Source organism: Taudactylus pleione, unplaced genomic scaffold (genome assembly GCF_031769625.1).
Source record: "Taudactylus pleione unplaced genomic scaffold, aTauple2 ptg000724l, whole genome shotgun sequence".
Lineage (NCBI taxonomy): Eukaryota > Metazoa > Chordata > Amphibia > Anura > Myobatrachidae > Taudactylus > Taudactylus pleione.
This window is the reverse complement of record NW_028285126.1, coordinates 264,004-282,477: the sequence shown is the minus strand read 5'-3', so window position 1 is coordinate 282,477 and position 18,474 is coordinate 264,004. Positions and strand designations below refer to the sequence as shown.

The following is an 18,474-nucleotide window of genomic DNA, read 5'->3' as shown; positions in this document are numbered from 1 at the left end:
TAACAGAGCTCCCTAGTTATTACCCAAGAGACTAGCCACGGATCAGGCTTGTTGTGTGGTTTTACATGTGGTGACCGTTCCTCCATTCCCTATCACACGTCATTACATTAGTTATGTTACATTGCTTGGCAGGTGGCATTATGTACTGGATATACAGTGATGCCTTCTGTACTGATTGCCATCTCCAGAAGCGGGCAGTCTCTATGGTCCTCGCACCTTCTCGTTCGCCTCTGTGGGGCGCTAGGAAGAGGATCTTTTATGGCCCAGGTAAGTCTTCGTTTTTATAAGGGAATTTTCTATTTTATCACTGTTACAGTCCACAATTCATTATCCTTTTGTACTTTTAATGGGAATAGCTTCAACCTGTGTCCTGAGAGGATTTCCCATTGGGATGGAGGACTGGCCGTTTCTAGAGCTGTGCTGGTAACCACTTACATAAGGCAGCTGGTGGTCACCGGAAGCCTCTTATTAAGGACATTGCCATAGGTGGTTTTCAGTCACCCACAGACACATCTCAGCAACAGGCTCTGTCCTAATGCAGGAAAACTGGTCTCCAAGAACAACCTACTCCACCGATATACACGTCACAATGCAAGGAGATGATTATCTTTCTCTAATTTGCAGCAGCCCAAGGGTCTTACACTATGTATATGAAGGCACATGAGCCCAGGTGTCGGAGACAATGCACTGTATGTATATGAAGGCACATGCGCCCAGGTGTCGGAGACAATGCACTGTATGTATATGAAGGCACATGAGCCCAGGTGTCGGAGACAATGCACTGTATGTATATGAAGGCACACGCGCCCAGGTGTCGGAGACTTGGCGGCAATGCACTGTATGTATATGAAGGCGCATGTGCCCAGGTGTCGGAGACTTGGTGGCAATGCACTGTATGTATATGAAGGCGCATGTGCCCAGGTGTCGGAGACTTGGCGGCAATGCACTGTATGTATATGAAGGCACATGCGCCCAGGTGTCGGAGACTTGGTGGCAATGCACTGTATGTATATGAAGGCACATGAGCCCAGGTGTCGGAGACAATGCACTGTATGTATATGAAGGCACATGCGCCCAGGTGTCGGAGACAATGCACTGTATGTATATGAAGGCACATGCGCCCAGATGTTGGAGACTTGGCGGCAACGCACTGTATATGAAGGCGCACGCGCCCAGGTATCGGAGACTTGGCGGCAATGCACTGTATGTATATGAAGGCGCACGCGCCCAGGTATCGGAGACTTGGCGCCAATGCACTGTATGTATATGAAGGCGCACGCGCCCAGGAGTCGGAGACTTGGCGGCAATGCACTGTATGTATATGAACGCGCACGCGCCCAGGTGTCGGAGACTTGGCGGCAATGCACTGTATGTATATGAAGAAACACGCGCCCAGGTGTCGGAGACTTGGCGGCAACGCATTGTATGTATATGAAGAAACATGTGCCCAGGTGTCGGAGACTTGGCAGCAATGCACTGTATGTATATGAAGGCACACGCACCCAGGTGTCGGAGACTTGGCGGCAACGCACTATGTATATGAAGGCACATGCGCCCAGGTGTCGGAGACAATGCACTGTATGTATATGAAGGCGCATGTGCCCAGATGTCGGAGACTTGGCGGCAATGCACTGTATGTATATGAAGGCACACGCGCCCAGGTGTCGGAGACTTGGCGGCAATGCACTGTATGTATATGAAGGCGCACGCGCCCAGGTGTCGGAGACTTGGCGGCAATGCACTGTATGTATATGAAGGCACATACGCCCAGGTGTCGGAGACTTGGCGGCAATGCATTGTATGTATATGAACGCGCACGAGCCCAGGTGTTGGAGACTTGGCGGCGATGCACTGAATGTATATGAAGGCGCACGCGCCCAGGTGTCGGAGACTTGGCGGCAACATATGTATATGAAGACGCACGTGCCCAGGTGTCGGAGACTTAGCGGGAACGCACTGTATGTATATGAAGAAACACGCGCCCAGGTGTCGGAGACTAGGCGGCAATGCACTGTATGTATATGAAGGCGCACGCGCCCAGGTGTCGGAGACAATGCACTGTATGTATATGAAGGCGCACGCGCCCAGGTGTCGGAGACTTGGCGGCAATGCACTGTATGTATATGAAGGCGCACGCGCCCAGGTGTCGGAGACTTGGCGGCAATGCACTGTATGTATATGAAGGCACATGCGCCCAGGTATCGGAGACTTGGCGGCAATGCACTGTATGTATATGAAGGCGCACGCGCCCAGGTATCGGAGACTTGGCGGCAATGCACTGTATGTATATGAAGGCGCACGCGCCCAGGTATCGGAGACAGCGGGAACGCACTGTATGTATATGAAGAAACACGCGCCCAGGTGTCGGAGACTTGGCAGCAATGCACTGTATGTCTATGAAGGCGCATGCGCCCAGGTGTCGGAGACAATGCACTGTATGCATATGAAGGCGCACGCGCCCAGGTGTCGGAGACTTGGTGGGAACGCACTGTATGTATATGAAGGAACACGCGCCCAGGTGTTGGAGACTTGGCGGCAACGCACTGGATATTCAGACGTGTAAATGTAATGTCCACATTATACTTCACCTGCAATTAAACTTTTCCAGAAAGCTAGAAGGCGACACCAGCACGCCCACACCAGAGAGCAGCACGCCCACACCCGAAAGCTAGGCGGTCGGGGTACTGACAGGCAGGGGAGACACTTGTTTGAGGTGGGAAGTACATAGGGATCACTTAGTTTAACTATAGAGTAAGAAATGTATTTTGCAACCACTGGGTCCAATGATAAGACAGAATTTATTGTGCTGCAAATGACAGAACAATGTGAAATAAGACAGACAGCGGCACCTGCACACACTGCACAGCAACCATCATGTCTGACAGGGAGGCCTGAGCCGGCAAAGCAGGACGGTACCCTCAGCTGCCAGCGATATGCAGTACAGACTTTTCTGGCTTCATCCAGGACTTAGCACTGACAGAGGAAGGCGGCTACAGGGAGTAGTAAGTGACATAATCTGTAATATAAACTAGCTGCAGCCCTGCTGTCACAGCCGGGGGAGCCATTACTGCCTATTCATATGGTGGGACGTAGCCCCAACCTCCGGTGCTACATCTCTCCGCTAAATATAGAGCAGGTTCCTGGAAGAGCATAATGCAGGGCGTGAAACCTGATCAATCATGCACTCAGCAGGCCAGGGATACAGGCGGCATCTGTAAGGAGGAGCGTAGTGACAGGGGAGTCATTATGTACATAGAGCAATGCAGCAGAGGGGGAGACTCCTCATTACAGCACTGCAGAGAGCCAGCACAGCCCTACAGGTCACACACTGTCAGTAATACAGCCAGATACACAGAGACCCTGATCAATCATGCACTCAGCAGGCCAGGGATACAGGCGGCATCTGTAAGGAGGAGCGTAGTGACAGGGGAGTCATTATGTACATAGAGCAATGCAGCAGAGGGGGAGACTCCTCATTACAGCACTGCAGAGAGCCGGCACAGCCCCGCAGGTCACACACTGTCAGTAACACAGCCAGATACACAGAGACCCTGATCAATCATGCACTCAGCAGGCCAGGGATACAGGCGGCATCTGTAAGGAGGAGACAGGGGAGTCATTATGTACATAGAGCAATGCAGCAGAGGGGGGGAGACTCCTCATTACAGCACTGCAGAGAGCCAGCACAGCCCCACAGGTCACACACTGACAGTAATACAGCCAGATACACAGAGAATCTGAAACAGAGGCAGAGGAGTAACAGGAGCTGGCTAGGGGTCCGTCTCATTAAACTTTCTCTTCCTATAGCTCTGCACCAGATTAGAGGCAGTGATCTGAGCTGCCGTCCCCCGTTCCCAGCTCTGATAGGCATTCAGCCCCATCTGTCCAGCCCGAAACAGAGCGCGCTCCAGCTCATCCAGCCTCGCCACCAGCCCGGAGGTGTCTTCATTGTAAGCGTTCTGCGAGGAGTCCATAATGCGACGGAAGCGTCCAATGAAGGTCTAACAAGGGACAGAGGGGAAGACGGGGGTATGAAAAGATATATATCTATACATACACACACACACATATATATATATATATGTACATAGTCAGGTCCATAAATATTGGGACATTGACAGAATATTCATATTTTGGCCTCTAGTCACCACCACAATGGCTTTGAAGTGAAACAAACAAGATGTGCTTTACCTGCAGACTTTCAGATTTAATTTGAGGGTAATTACATCCAAATCAGGTGAACGGTGTAGGAATTACAGCGGTTTCTATATGTGCCTCACACTTTTTATGGGGCCAAAAGTAATGGGACAAACTTAACAATCCTAAATCTAAACTTTCACTTTTTAATCCTTTGTTGCAAATCCTTTGCCGGCAATTACAGCCTGAAGTCTTGATCGCATAGACATTACCAGACGCTGGGTTTCATCCCTGGTGATGCTTTGCCAGGCCTCTACTGCAAATGTCTTCAGGTCCTGCTTGTTCTTGGGGCATTTTCCCTTCAGTTTTGTCTTCATCAAATGAAATGCATGCTCAATCTGATTCAGGTCAGGGGATTGACTTGGCCATTGCATAACAGTCCACTTTTTAGTCTTAAAAACTCTCTGGTTGCTTTTGCAGTATGCTTCGGGTCATTGTCCATCTGCACTGTGAAGCGCCGTCCAATGAGTTCTGAAGCATTTGACTGAATATGAGCATATAATATTGCCCGAAACACTTCAGAATTCATTCTGCTGCTTTTGTCAGCAGTCACATCATCAATAAATACAAGGGAACCAGTTCCATTGGCAGCCATACATGCCCACGCCATGACACTACCACCACCATGCTTCACAGATGAGGTGGTATGTTTTGGATCATGAGCAGTTCCTTTCCTTCTCCATACTCTTCTCTTCCCATCACTCTGGTACAAGTTGATCTTTGTCTCATCTGTCCATAGGATGTTGTTCCAGTACTGTAATGGCTTTTTTAGATGTTGTTTGGCAAACTCTAATCTGGTCTTCCTGTTTTTGTGGCTCACCAATGGTTTACATCTTGTGGTGAACCCTCTATATTCACTCTTGGGAAGTCTTCTCTTGATTGTTGACTTTGACACATATACATCTACCTCCTGGAAAGTGTTCTTGATTTGGCCAACTGTTGTGAAGGGGTTTTTCTTCACCAGGGAAATAATTCTTCTGTCATCCACCACAGTTGTTTTCCGTGGTCTTCTGGGTCTTTTGGTGTTGCTGAGCTCTCCGATGCGTTCTTTCTTTTTAAGAATGTTCCAAACAGTTGATTTGGCCACACCTAATGTTTTTGCTATCTCTCTGATGGGTTTGTTTTGATTTCTCAGCCTAATGATGGCTTGCTTCACTGATAGTGACAGCTCTTCGGATCTCATATTGAGAGTCGACAGCAACTGATTCCAAACGCAAATGTCACACCTAGAATCAACTCCAGACCTTTTACCTGCTTAATTGATAATGAAATAACGAGGGAATAGCCCACACCTGTCCATGAAATAGCTTTTGAGTTGTTAGTCACATCTGAAAATTCTGTCAATGTCCCAATATTTATGGACCTGACTGTATATACACACATATATATATATACACACACACACACACACACACCCCCCCACCCACCCCCCCCCCCCCCCCCCCCCCCCCCGTAAACCCGTTGTTCGGCTGCAGCCATTATACAGTGTTGCCCCTCCCACAACTATAGAACATTGCAATGATGGAATCTCGCAGCTGTGACATCACTGGCCCCTCCCCCGAGTATGAAACCACCAATCAGCAAAGCCTGTTCCCAAAACTCCATCTAACATAGCCGCCAGCAGCACAGGGCGAGGAAGAGCACAATGGGGTGTAAGCGCAGTAGTACTGTCACATCGCTATTGGTTAGGACGCTATTATCACGGAGCATTACATTTTATGTGATTACCATTATGTTAATGTGGGGAAAGTATTTAATGATCTGCTGAGACATAAGAGACCATTGTGACATTTTTAGCAATGACGCTCCCGCCCCAGAACGTTACCTGTAGTATGGTCTTGGCGATCTCCGCATTCTCAGGGCTGTCAAAGTTAAGCAGCTGGCAGCCAAAGCCATAGTAATGCGGCCCCATCTTGTGGAGGTCCACCACATTGGCATCTGCGCTAAAGACTGTGCGCCAGCCCTCCCGATAAATCTTCGGCAGTTCCACAGAAAGGACCCTCCGCTTGTTGTCATATAGGCTCTTCACCAGCCACAGCGGGAGCTCCATCTTGCTGCCCTGATAACAGAGAAGGGAGTACTCTCATTACAAAGCTTCATAGCCACCCGTAATGCAAAGTAACCCTGAAGCAAGAGCTCCCCCTGCAGGCCTGAATGTGTAATTTATATCATTCACTAGTGAGGTAACATCAGCAAGACGCCATGTGCTCACTGCGCTGTACAGTAATATAATGAATGGATGGAGAGCAGCCAGGAGCACATTCTACTTATATATTACATATAAACTACGTTGTAGCTGTATTTCTAATTGCCTGTAATTTGCTGGCAGTTCAGAGTTTCGGCAGCGGTCTATCGGGATGCAGTCAGGAAGCAGACAGTCGAAATGCCGACCGCTGGCTCCCCGACTGTCTAATCCCGGTAGGGGTCTAATAACAGGCGCCGAGATCCCGATGCCTGTCATTTTACCTATGCTGGGTACGCCCGACGCCTGGCACATCGTTTGAAATTAAGCCGGGCGCGATCAGCCACGGAAGGGGGGGGGGGGTCGAGGGTTAGGTTAGGAGCTCCCGGGGAGGGGGGGGGGTACTTAGGGTTAGGCACCCCTCCCCGAGAGGGTTAGGCTGGGGGTACCCATGCGGCAGATGTACTACGCCCGCCCGCTATGTGCTATACACATAGGCTATAAGAAGTACACTATGCCTGGTATCAGAACATTGCAGGTATATTACAATAAGCCAGGCACGTAGGCATTCCCTCTATGGACCTGTGCGGTGTACTGCGCACAGCACTTGGAACGCGAAGACACGTTTGATAAAAGGAGACAGACAACCCTATACCTGTATCAATATCCTCTATTCTGTATCCACTCCCTGGGAATCCTCACTGTATGATGTATGGCTATACTAGTGCATCCTCATTTCTTCTGTGTACAGAAACGTTCTCGGTCCATGAGGAGCACAATAGCCGGATCACGGAGCTCAGCACGGTACAACGAGTGACCGCACACCGTATCTTACATGTAACCAGCTGCGTCTCACAGCCAAGAAAGCAAAGTGCGGTCACACATGCTGACGGCTTTGTATTATTGCCTTCTATCCCTTAGTGCTGTATACTGAGGGGATCATAATACTAATGACACAGAGGGTAACTACGGCCCAGCCCCATGGAGCTTACAATCTAAGAGGTGTGGGAAAACAAGATATATGGTAAGAACTTACCTTTGTTATCTCTGTTTCTACGAAGTCCATAGGGTCCACAGGGTGACCTTGGGGTATAGCTGGATCCTCGGGCACCACGGAGTTAAAGCTTTTAGCTGCTCCCAGGATGCACTTGGGTCCATCCTCCTCTATACCCCGCCCCCGAGCCACAGGCACCTCAGTTGGTAAGCAGCCAAGGCCGGAGGAGGAGACGAAACAGAGAGAAGGAAGACTGGAACACACAAGAACCATACTCACAGAAATGGGAGACGGAAAACCGGTGACCAGTCTCAGCCCATATGAAGGCAGGTGCGTCAGGGCGGGTGCCCTGTGCACCCTATGGACTTCGTAGAAACAGAGATAACAAAGGTAAGTTCTTACCATATCTCTTGGTTTCTACTTCAGGGTCCATAGGGGTCCACAAGGTGACCTTGGGGATGTCCCAAAGCAGTCCAACTAAGGGCGGGGACGCTCCTGTGCCGATAGGAGAACCCGGCGCCCAAAGGATGCATCCTGAGAGGCAAAAGGTGTCAAACGCATAGAACCTCAAAAAGGTCTGAATGGAAGACCAGGTGGCCGCCTTACACAGCTGAACAGCAGAGGCGCCACGGCTAGCAGCCCAAGAAGGGCCCACAGACCGAGTGGAATGAGCCTTAACAGAGGCTGGAACAGGTAAACCCTCCTGCATATAAGCCTCAATAATAACAGAACGAAGCCAACGGGCTAGAGTCTGTTTGTTGGCAGGCCAACCACTCTTGTGAAAACCAAAGAGGATAAACAAAGAATCCGACTTCCCCACACAACTAGTCCGGTCCACATAAACCTGGAGTGCACGGACAACGTCTAAGGAAGTCTCCCCAGCCGAAAGATCAGGTGACTGAAAGGCTGGTACAACAATTTCCTGATTAATGTGGAACCTGGAAACCACCTTAGGCAGGAAATCAGGACGAGTGCGAAGCACCGCTCTGTCCTGATGAAAAACCAGAAAAGGGGGACAACAGGAAAGCGCCCCCAAATCCGAAACCCTCCTGGCAGAAGCAATTGCCAAGAGGAAAACAGTCTAAAAAGTTAGCCACTTGAGCTCCACTGACTCCAAGGGTTCAAAAGGCGGAATCTGTAAGGCCCGAAGAACCGCCGCCAAATCCCACAGGGCCACAGGTGGCACAAAGGGATGCTGGATTCTTAACACCCTGGAAAAAGGTGTGTACGTCCGGCATAGCAGCGATCCTGCGCTGGAACCACGCCGACAGACCAGACACGTGTACCTTCAGTGAGGAAAGACGTAATCCTAAGTCCAAACCCGACTGAAGGAAAGCCAGAATACGCGAAACCCGGAACACCTGGGGATCATATTTTCTGGCCTCGCACCACTGAAAGTAAGTGTGCCACACTCTGTGGTAGATCCTCGCGGAAGCAGGCTTGCGCGCCCTCAGCATGGTGGTAATAACGGAGCTAGTAAAGCCCAGAGACCTCAAGACGGCTGTCTCAAGAGCCACGCCATCAAAGATAGTCGACCCAGATCCGGGTGAAGACAGGGCCCCGGAGACAACAGGTCCCGCCGTTGAGGTAGGAGGTACGGAGCGTCGATGGACAGGCTCCGCAGATCGGAGTACCACGACCTTCTGGGCCACCAGGATCAGTGTGCCTCCGTCCTGCTTGAACTTGCGCAGGACCCGAGGCAGCAGAAATATCGGAGGGAACAAGTAAGCCAGGTGAAACAGCCATTTCACCGACAGCGCGTCTATCAGACTTGCGCCTGCGTCCCTTGTCCTTGACCCGTAAACGGGCAGCTTGTGATTGTGACGGGACGCCATCAGGTCCAGCTCTGGCAGCCCCCACTTGTCCACGAGTAGTTGGAATACCTCTGGATGAAGCGACCATTCCCCGGGATGCACGGCGTAACGGCTGAGGAAGTCTGCCTCCCAATTGAGGACTCCTGGGATGAAAACTGCAGAGATAGCTGGAAGATAGCGCTCTGCCCAAGTCAGGACGCGGGACACCTCCAACATCGCAGCTCGACTGTGAGTCCCTCCCTGGTGATTGATGTACGCCACCGTGGTGGCGTTGTCTAACTGCACCTGAACGGCCCTTCCATGAAGACTGCAGGGCTCTGTACACTGCCCGCAGTTCCAGGATGTTGATGGGAAGAATCGCTTCCTCTGCCGACCAACGACCCTTAAGTGACAAGGAGCCTGTCACCGCCCCCCAACCCCGGAGACTGGCATCTGTCGTGAGCAGAACCCATTCCGGGATCCAAAAGGGGCGCCCCTCGAGGAGATGAGCCGTCTGTAGCCACCAGGCCAGGGACAGACGCACCTCCGAGGACAACAACAGCATCTGAGAGCGGATCCTGTGTGGCAATCCGTTCCATTCCGAAAGAATCAGCCTTTGCAGGGGCCTGGAATGGAACTGGGCAAACTCCACCATGTCGAATGCCGACACCATGGACCCCAAAACTCTCATCGCTGAGTGCACCAACACTCTGCCCCTGCTCAGACAACTGTGAATCCGCAGCTGTAAGGAGGAGACCTTCTCTGGAGTCAGAAAAATCCGTTGCTGACGAGAGTCCAGCAGGGCCAGTCCAGCAGGGCCCCCAAATGAACCATCCGCTGTGATGGGATGAGGGAGGACTTCTTCCAGTTGATCAACCACCCGTGCGCCTGTAGACAAGCGACCATCAGGTGGAGATGCCGGATCAGTACCTCCGGGGAGCTTACCAGCAAGAGGAGGTCGTCTAGATACGGTAGCAACCGTAACCCACCGCCATGTGATCAGACAAGGGGAACGCTGTAGAAGTAACCTTAGCTTTTTTAAAACTAGGATACCTCGACTTGGGAGCGGGTGCCTCATCCTCAATCAGAAGAATGGCCCGCACCGCCCTAACCAGAGCCCGCACATTAATGGAAGACTTAGTGTCTACCTCCTGGACTGAGGCATCTGAGTCATCCTGTACCTCACCATCATCCGAGGACCCCTCAGAGTCAGAAAAATGCGCAGCCTGCGCCATAACTGTGCGTTTAGACGCCCTGGAGGGCACGTCACTGCGCAACATCGACTGAAAAGCCGAAGATTCTGCCGCCAAATCTTGGACAGTGTGGGAAAGCGCATCCACCCAGGGTGGAGGAGCTGCCACAGGAGCCTGAAACGGCACCACAGCCTGCTGCGCCACAGGGGTGGACTGTATATACATTGGCAACCCCGCATAGGGACCAACAGGCTGAGACCCCGGGGGAGTCTGCAATAATTGTGGGACACCCGGGGAATGGGGGATGGCAGGCTGGGGTAACGCCCTAGTAGGGACGGCAGTCGGGACCGACAGACGGTCCGCAATGGACACCAGCACCTGGGAAAACATCGCCCATGGTGGCTCCTGCGACATAGGAGGTTTAGACGTACCGGGGACCGCCTGGCACCGCCCGCACAGGCCGCCCTGTGACAAATCCTCCCTATCCACTCCTGCAGAACAGCGCCTGCAGGAGAACAATACCGGAGCCACGGAGTGCTCAATCTCCTCCTCAGACATGACAGACTATATAGTTAAATATACAGTTATTACATAGGAAGAAAACGTGCGCACTCACCAGTGTGCTGGACAACAGCCCACAATATGGCCCTGTGTAGCACACAACTGTATGTGACGGACCTCACAAATACGTGATCTATATAAGTGAGGTCAGTAGAAACACCCCTCCCCCGCACACCTGTAGGGTTTGTAGGAGAAGGAAAGGGATAGGTATAGGCTGACAGTAAGTAGAAATTAGCAGACAGGCAGCACTAGCAAAAGTCACATACCATGCAGGAAGATATACTCACTGCACCTTTCCACTACAATCAACCTGCCCAGATTCAGTGTCTGGGAGGGCTATAGTGCTGTGTACACTGTCCTTTTGCAGGGGAGAGGTACACAGGGGGACCGGTCCGCGTGCTCCCTGAGAGTATCTGCGCTGCCACTGGAGAAAATGGCTGCTGGAGACCTCAGAGGAGGAGTGGCCGAGTATCTGCAGCTCAGCAACGCCATACTACTAGCTGAAAGGCGCGCTGAGTTGAGGAGCCGCTAGACAGGGAAGGCTTCCTCCCCTGGCTAGCATATTAACCCCCGGGTTGCCGGCATCCCGCTTGCCGCGTTATTCACCCTGGTGGTCTGGCAGGGTATGCCTCCAATGGAGGGGGAGCCCGCCGCCACCGCTAGCGCCCCCGGTCTGTCACCTAGACTGGGGGCATGGGACTGCGTTTAAAAGGAACCCGCGCACCGCCGCTAATCAGCGGTGCGCGGCTTACCTTGATCTCCGGCAGCAGTCCCGGGGGAAACCAGAGTCCGGCTAGTACAGACTGGCTTCCCCTGCCGCGATCCCCAGTTCAGTACTGGCGTTGCGGCGCCAGCAGGGAGAAGGAGCAGCAGCATGGGCGTCTGTACAGACAGCACATCGCTGCCGCTCTGGAGAAAAAAAAACTGTAGTAAAAAAAATAAATTTAACCAAGTTAAAAAATAAAAAAGCTTTAGGGGGCTGCTCCCCCCCGCAGGGTGACCAGACTCCGGCCGGGCACCAGCTTAAACTGAGGTGCCTGTGGCTCGGGGTATCGAGGAGGATGGACCCAAGTGCATCCTGGGAGCAACTAAAAGCTTTAACTCCGTGGTGCCCGAGGATCCAGCTATACCCCAAGGTCACCCTCTGGACCCATATGGACCCTGAAGTAGAAACAGAAGAAACATAAATGATTAACAGTTGTAGCTGCCGGAGGGGAAAGTGCGTGTGCGCTCACTGTACGGCGGCAGCGTTACCAGCTTCCGATAATAAAGCTACCACCGGCACCTGGGCAGGATAAAGCCGGACTCTCTAGACAGGAAGTGCTCAGACCTTTGGCGCTGGCACAGAACAGCCTTCTGTAATAGGGCAGGGGCTGCTATCCATGGTGCTGCACATCGAGACCCCAGACTCAGACAGATCACTACTCCACTTCTGTTCCCCCTCCCTGATCATCCCACTACCCCCAATCGAGGACAGTAACAGAGTGCGGATTTCACTACGATTCTCCAGCAAGGAAAAGCAGCCAACAAGTGCTCAGCACCTCTGGGAAGTCCTTCAGGACTGTAGGAAAACCATCGCAGGAGACACCTCATGAAGCTGGATGAGAGAATGCAAAGCTGTCATCCAAGCAAAAGGGGGCTACTTTGAGGAGTCTAAAACTACAAATATGATATATTGGAGTATAACATGCACTGAATGCTATACAAAGGTAACTGAAGAGTAAGGAGACTGCCTCGGTTTTCCTGTCCCATAGGTAGACGTGGTAACGCGATGCTGGTTATTGTGAAGCTCATACATCGATGTGCCTGAACCTGTGGTTGGAACTGTCGTAATCTTCTTTGTTTGGCCACAACGAGTGGAAGATCTTCGTACGTCTCGTCATGGCGGATGAGGAAGACGTGTCAGATTGAATTTTTTGTTAAAATTTGGAAAAAGCGGAAATGAAACCCATGAAATGTTACGGCAAGCATAGAGGAGAAACAATTAGCGGTACATCGATGCAGTATATCGATGGTGGAAGCACTTCAAAGAGGGTAATACGCGAGTGACTGACAAAGCGCGGTCCCGGAGACCATCCACCGCGGTTACAGATGTCAGCATTGCCAAAGCTGCGGAGAGGTTAATTAATGACAGGTTAAAATGATGCAAACTTTTGGCTTCACTTGTCATCTCATTCCAACATGTTCATCATATTGTGACAAAGGAACTGAAAATGCATCATGTGTGCCAGGTGGGTACCCAGAGACCTCACAGAAAAACAGATGTGACAACGAGTTTAATTGTGTAAGAACACCGTTCCAATGTCGGAGAGGATACCCGATTTAATAACATCGATTGTGACGAATCATGGATTAGTCATTATAATCCGGAATCCAAACAGTCCAGTGTATGGAAACACGAATTCGCCTCCGCCCAAAAAATTCTGTGTGATTCCTTCAGCGTATGAAGTCATGCTTCTGCTGTTTGGTACACACGTTATGATCCTGCAGCACTGGGCTCCCCGTGGACAGACAATTAATGATGACTACTATGCAAACATCCTGAAAACCCATTTGCGTGGAGCCATGAGGAAGAAAAGATCACATTTGCTGAAGAAACATTGGTTTATGCGCCAAGACAATGCCCGACCACATGTTGCTGCTGTTACATTGGCAACACTGACTGAAATTAATGGGACAGTAGAATACCCTCCATACAGCCTGGACTTAGCGCCCTGTGATTTCTGGGCATTCCCAACCCTGAAAAAACAAATGCGTGGTAAGAAGTTCTCAACAGATGAAGTGAAAAAAATTAGAGTTATGGTAGACTTGCCTAGATCGCTCCTTTTCTTTGAAGTCCATAGGGTCCACAGGGTTACCAAGGGGGATATTATGGTTGGAAGACAAGACACCAAACAGTTAAAGCTTTGGCTCCCAGAATGCCCCGGCTCTCCTCCATATATACCCCGCCCCAAGCCTTAGGACTTCAGTTTAGTTAGCAAGCCTAAAAGGAAGGAGAAGAAAAGAGAAGGAAGAACAATCGTATACCAGAATCTCTCTTACACAAAATAAGGGAATCTGTGACCGAAAGAAAAAATTCAATGAAGCCGGGTGGGTGACCTGTGGACCCTATGGACCTCGAAGAAAAGGAGTTATTTAGGTAAGTCTACCATAACTATTTCTTCTTTGGGGTCCATAGGAATACCATGGGGACATCCTTAAGCAGTTCCCCTAGAGCAGTGTTGGCTAACCTTGACACTCCAGCTGTTGTGGAACTATATATCCCAGCATGCCCTGCCACAGTTTTAGCATGCCCTAATAGCAAAACTGCAGCTGTTATGGAACTACATAACCCAGCATGCACTGCTAGAGTGTCAAGGTTAGCCAACACTGCCCTAGAGTGAGGGAGCTCCTGAGCAGAAAGGAGAATTGGTCGCCCAAAGGAAGCATCCTGAGAGGCAAAAAGTATCAAAGGCCTAGAACCTAAGAAAAGTGTGGACAGAAGACCAGGTGGCAGCCTTGCATAATTGTTCAGCAGAGCCACCACGACTGAATGCCCACGATGGCCCTACAGACAGAGTAGAATGTGCTGTCACCGTCCTTGGGACAGGAAGATCAGCCTGTGTGTACACCTTTGAGACAGTCATGCGTAGCCATCTCGCCAGAGTCCGTTTACTAGCTGGCCATCCTCATTTGTGAAAACCATATAATACAAAAAGAGAATCTGATTTTCTAACAGAATTCATATGCTCCACAAATACGAAGAGCACGAACTACATCCAGGGAGAACTCCTTTGAAAAAAATTCTAACATCTGGTAATGAAGCAATCTTCGTCAGGCACCAGACTGATAGTGCAGACACCTGCACTCTTAAAGTAACCAGGCAGAGACCAATGTCTAATCCTGCCTGCAGAAAAGCCAGAATCCTGGAAATTCTGAATACCTTCGGATCATATTCTTTATGGAAACACCATTGACCAAAATAATGCCAAACTCTGTAATAGATGCGGATAGAAGCAGGCTTTATTGCCCTAAGCATCGTCTGAATAACTGAACTGGAAAACCCCTTTGTTTTTAGGAAGGAAGTTTCAAGAGCCATGCCGTCAAAGCTAGTCGGGGTAAGTACGGATGTCGGCAGGGACCCTGCGTTAGTAGATCCTGCCACAGAGGAAGAGGATATGGACTTTCTACTGACAGATTCTGGATGTTGGTGAAAAAATGACGTCTGGGCCAAGCTGGAGCCACCAGTATTACTGTTCCGCCTTCCTGCTTGAATTTCCTGAGAACTCTTGGAAGCAGGGAAATTGGAGGAAAGAGATACGCCAGCTTAAAGTCCCATCTTACTGCCAGTGTGTCCACGAAGGCTGTTGATGGGTCTCTGGACCGGAACCTGGGGACCTTGTGGTTGTGACGTGACGCCATGAGATCTCTCTCTGGTAGACCCCATTTGTTTACCAGGAGCTGAAGCACTCCCAGATGGAGAGACCACTCTCCGACAGGTATGATCTGGCGACTTAGGAAGTCTGCTTCCCAATTGAGTATTCCCAGAATGAATATTGCAGAGATGGCTGGAAGATGACGTTCTGCCCAAATCAGAACCATCGTCACCTCTTTCATGGCCGCATGACTTCTTGTGCCTCTCTGATGATTGAGGTAGGCCACTGTTGTCGCATTGTCAGACTGGATCTGGACTGGTCTGCCCTGAAGCAGGTCCTGTGCCCTGACAAGTGCTTTGTATACTGCTCGCAGTTTCAGAGTTTTTATTGGCAGATTACTTTCTTGATCTGACCATCTCCCCTGAAAGGTGTGATGACCTGTCACTGCCCCCCATCCGAAGACTGGCGTCCATGGTGAGGAGCACCCAATTTGGAATCCAGAAGGGGCGCCCTTTGTTTAGATGCTCATTTTATAGCCACCACAAGAGAGAGTGACGAACCTTTGGAGGCAAGAAAGATCACCTGGGACCGTATTGAATGATACTGTCCGTTCCACCTGGAGAGAATCAACCTTTGCAGAGGCCTGGAATGGAACGGAGCATAGCCCACCATGTGGAAGGTCGATACCATTGATCCCAGCACCTGCATTGCTGACAGAATGGATACTCTTTGCCTGCATAACAGCTTGTGTATCCGCATTGACAATGCCACAATCTAGTTCTCTGCCAGAAACACCCTTTGTGCCTGAGAATCTAGCAACACTCCCAGATGAATCATCTGCTGTGTTGGAGAAAGTGACGATTTTTTTCAATTGATGATCCAGCTGTGCCTTTGTAGGCAGGCTATGGTCACCTTAAGATGTTGTTGCAACACCCCCGGAGTCTGTTCCAATATCAGAAGGTCGTCCACATATGGCAGTATTCTGACTCCTTGACGCCTGAGATAGGCAGTCATGACCGCCATTATTTTGGTAAATACCCGGGGAGCCGTAGAAAGGCCAAAAGGGTAGAGTCTGAAATTGGTAATGTTGCTGAAGGACAGCAAACCTTAAAAATTACTGGTGGGATGGGATAATTGGAACATGCAGATATGCATCCTGAATATCCAAGGAAACCATGTAATCTCCCAGCTCCATAGCCAAAATTATTGACCGGAGAGTTTCCATGCAGAATTTGGGAATATGGATAAACCCTGTTGAGGGTTTCTAGATTCTATGGAGGGCAATATGTTCCATTTGGTTTCTGGACCAGAAATAGATTTGAATAATAACTCCTTCCCTATTGAGAAATAGGGACTGGAGCTATCACTCCTGCCTGCCGCACGGAGTGAATTGCTTCCTGAAAAGCCAAGGCCCTGCCCACATCTGATGGAGACTTTCAGGAGAAACCCCCACCAGAGGTTTTTTGCCACAAAGTGAGAGCATACCCCTGAGAGATCACTTCTCGCACCCAGGCATCTGTAGTTTGATGCCAACAATACGCAAACTGAAGTTGGCCCCCCCACCCTGGGATCCCCCAGGAGGAAGCCCGCTCCATCAGGCTGAGGGCTTATTGTCTGGCCTAGAAGCTGAACGTCTTGTCTAGCCAGACCCCTTAGTTCGTCGGTTTGACTTTCGAAAACTATTCGGCTTCGTTTTTCAGCGGATGAAAAGACTGAAAAGAAATCAGCTTAGTTATACTATATGACGTAGATGGCAGACCTGCTGACTTAGAAGCCGCCAGAGTAGAGATATTATCCAGCTCTGCTCCAAAGAGTTCCTTTCCATGAAAAAGGTAAGACGTCCAGCGCCCTCTTTGATCCTGTATCAGCTTTCCAAGATCTTAACCACAGGGCCCTGCGTACCACTATTGATGCTGCTGATGCCTTAGAAGCTAAGATTCCAGCATCCACTGCAGCTCCTCCCAGGTAGGAAGCCGCTTCCCGTATATGGGAGATATTCATCATCTGTTCTCTGGTAGCATTTGGTAGGGTATTTTCCAATGCCCCAATCCATTCTTCAATTGCTTTAGCTACCCAGGCTCAAGCTATAGCCGGACGGGTAACAGCTCCAGATGAAAAAAAATCGCCTTAAGACACGATTCAATCTGATCTGCGGAGTCCTTCAGATAAGCAGCCGATGGAATAGGCAATGTAGCATTTCTGATTAGATGCGTTACATGAGCACCCACAGTAGGAGGTACCTCCCACTTAGCGCATACCGAAGGTGGGAATGTGTACAATGATTTTATTCTCTTATCAACATAAAATCGCTTATCAGGGTTTCCCCATGCCTCCTCAATAAGCTCAGTGAGCTGTGCAGACTCAGGAAAATATGAGATATGGTAAGAACTTATCCTTGTTATCTCTATTTCTACGAAGTCCACAGGGTTCCACAGGATACCTTGGGGTATCGGCGGATGACGTCAGACATCTGGCACCAGAGTTAAAGTTTTCAGCCTCATAGGATGCACTGGGATCCCCCTCCTATAGCCGGCCCCCGAGCCAAGGCAAGCCAGTTACATAACAAGCCATACGCCGGAGGAGAAGAGAGAAGAAAGTCTGGAACATACAAGAATCACATTCTCACCAGAAGGAGACGGAAAAACCGGTGACCAGATAAAAGCCCATCTGCAGTACAGGTGCGACAGGGCGGGAGTCCCGTGGAACCCTATGGACTTCGTAGAAATAGAGATAACAAGGGTAAGTTCTTACCATATCTCTAATTTTCTACTTCAGGGTCCATAGTATATCCACAGGATACCTTGGGGATGTCCCAAAGCAGTATCCTTTAAGGGTGGGGATGCTCCTGTGCTGAAAGGAGAATTCACCGCCCGAAGGAAGCATCCTGAGATGCGAAGGTATCGAATGCATAATACCTTGCAAAAGTATGGACAGAAGGCCACGTGGCAGCCTTGCACAGCTGAACAGCAGAGGCACCATGTCGAGCTGCCCACGAAGGACCCACAGACCTAGCGGAATGAGCCCTAACAGAGGATGGAAAAGGAAAGCCTTCATGAATATAAGCCTCACAAATTGCCATGCGAATCCATCCTGCTAAAGTTTGCTTAGTGGCAGGCCAACCCTTCTTACGGAAGCCATAGAGGACAAACAAGGAGTCCGACTTCCTAAAAGAATTGGAACAGTCAACATAAATCCTTAG

General features: G+C 50.2%; 1 protein-coding gene across 1 annotated transcript in view; it reads right to left on the bottom strand.

Moving 5' to 3' along the window:
* Positions 1 to 2,779: 2,779 nt before the first annotated feature.
* The window catches only part of GINS3 (GINS complex subunit 3), a 28,876-nt gene continuing 13,181 nt past the window's right edge, over positions 2,780 to 18,474 (bottom strand). Inside the window, exons 2-3 of the mRNA XM_088456856.1 lie at positions 6,023 to 6,256; positions 2,780 to 4,001 (exon numbers count right to left, since the gene is read on the bottom strand). Of these exons, the coding sequence (XP_088312982.1) occupies positions 3,771 to 4,001; positions 6,023 to 6,256 (465 nt within the window). The 3' untranslated portion in view covers positions 2,780 to 3,770. The remainder of the gene's footprint in view (positions 4,002 to 6,022; positions 6,257 to 18,474) is intronic.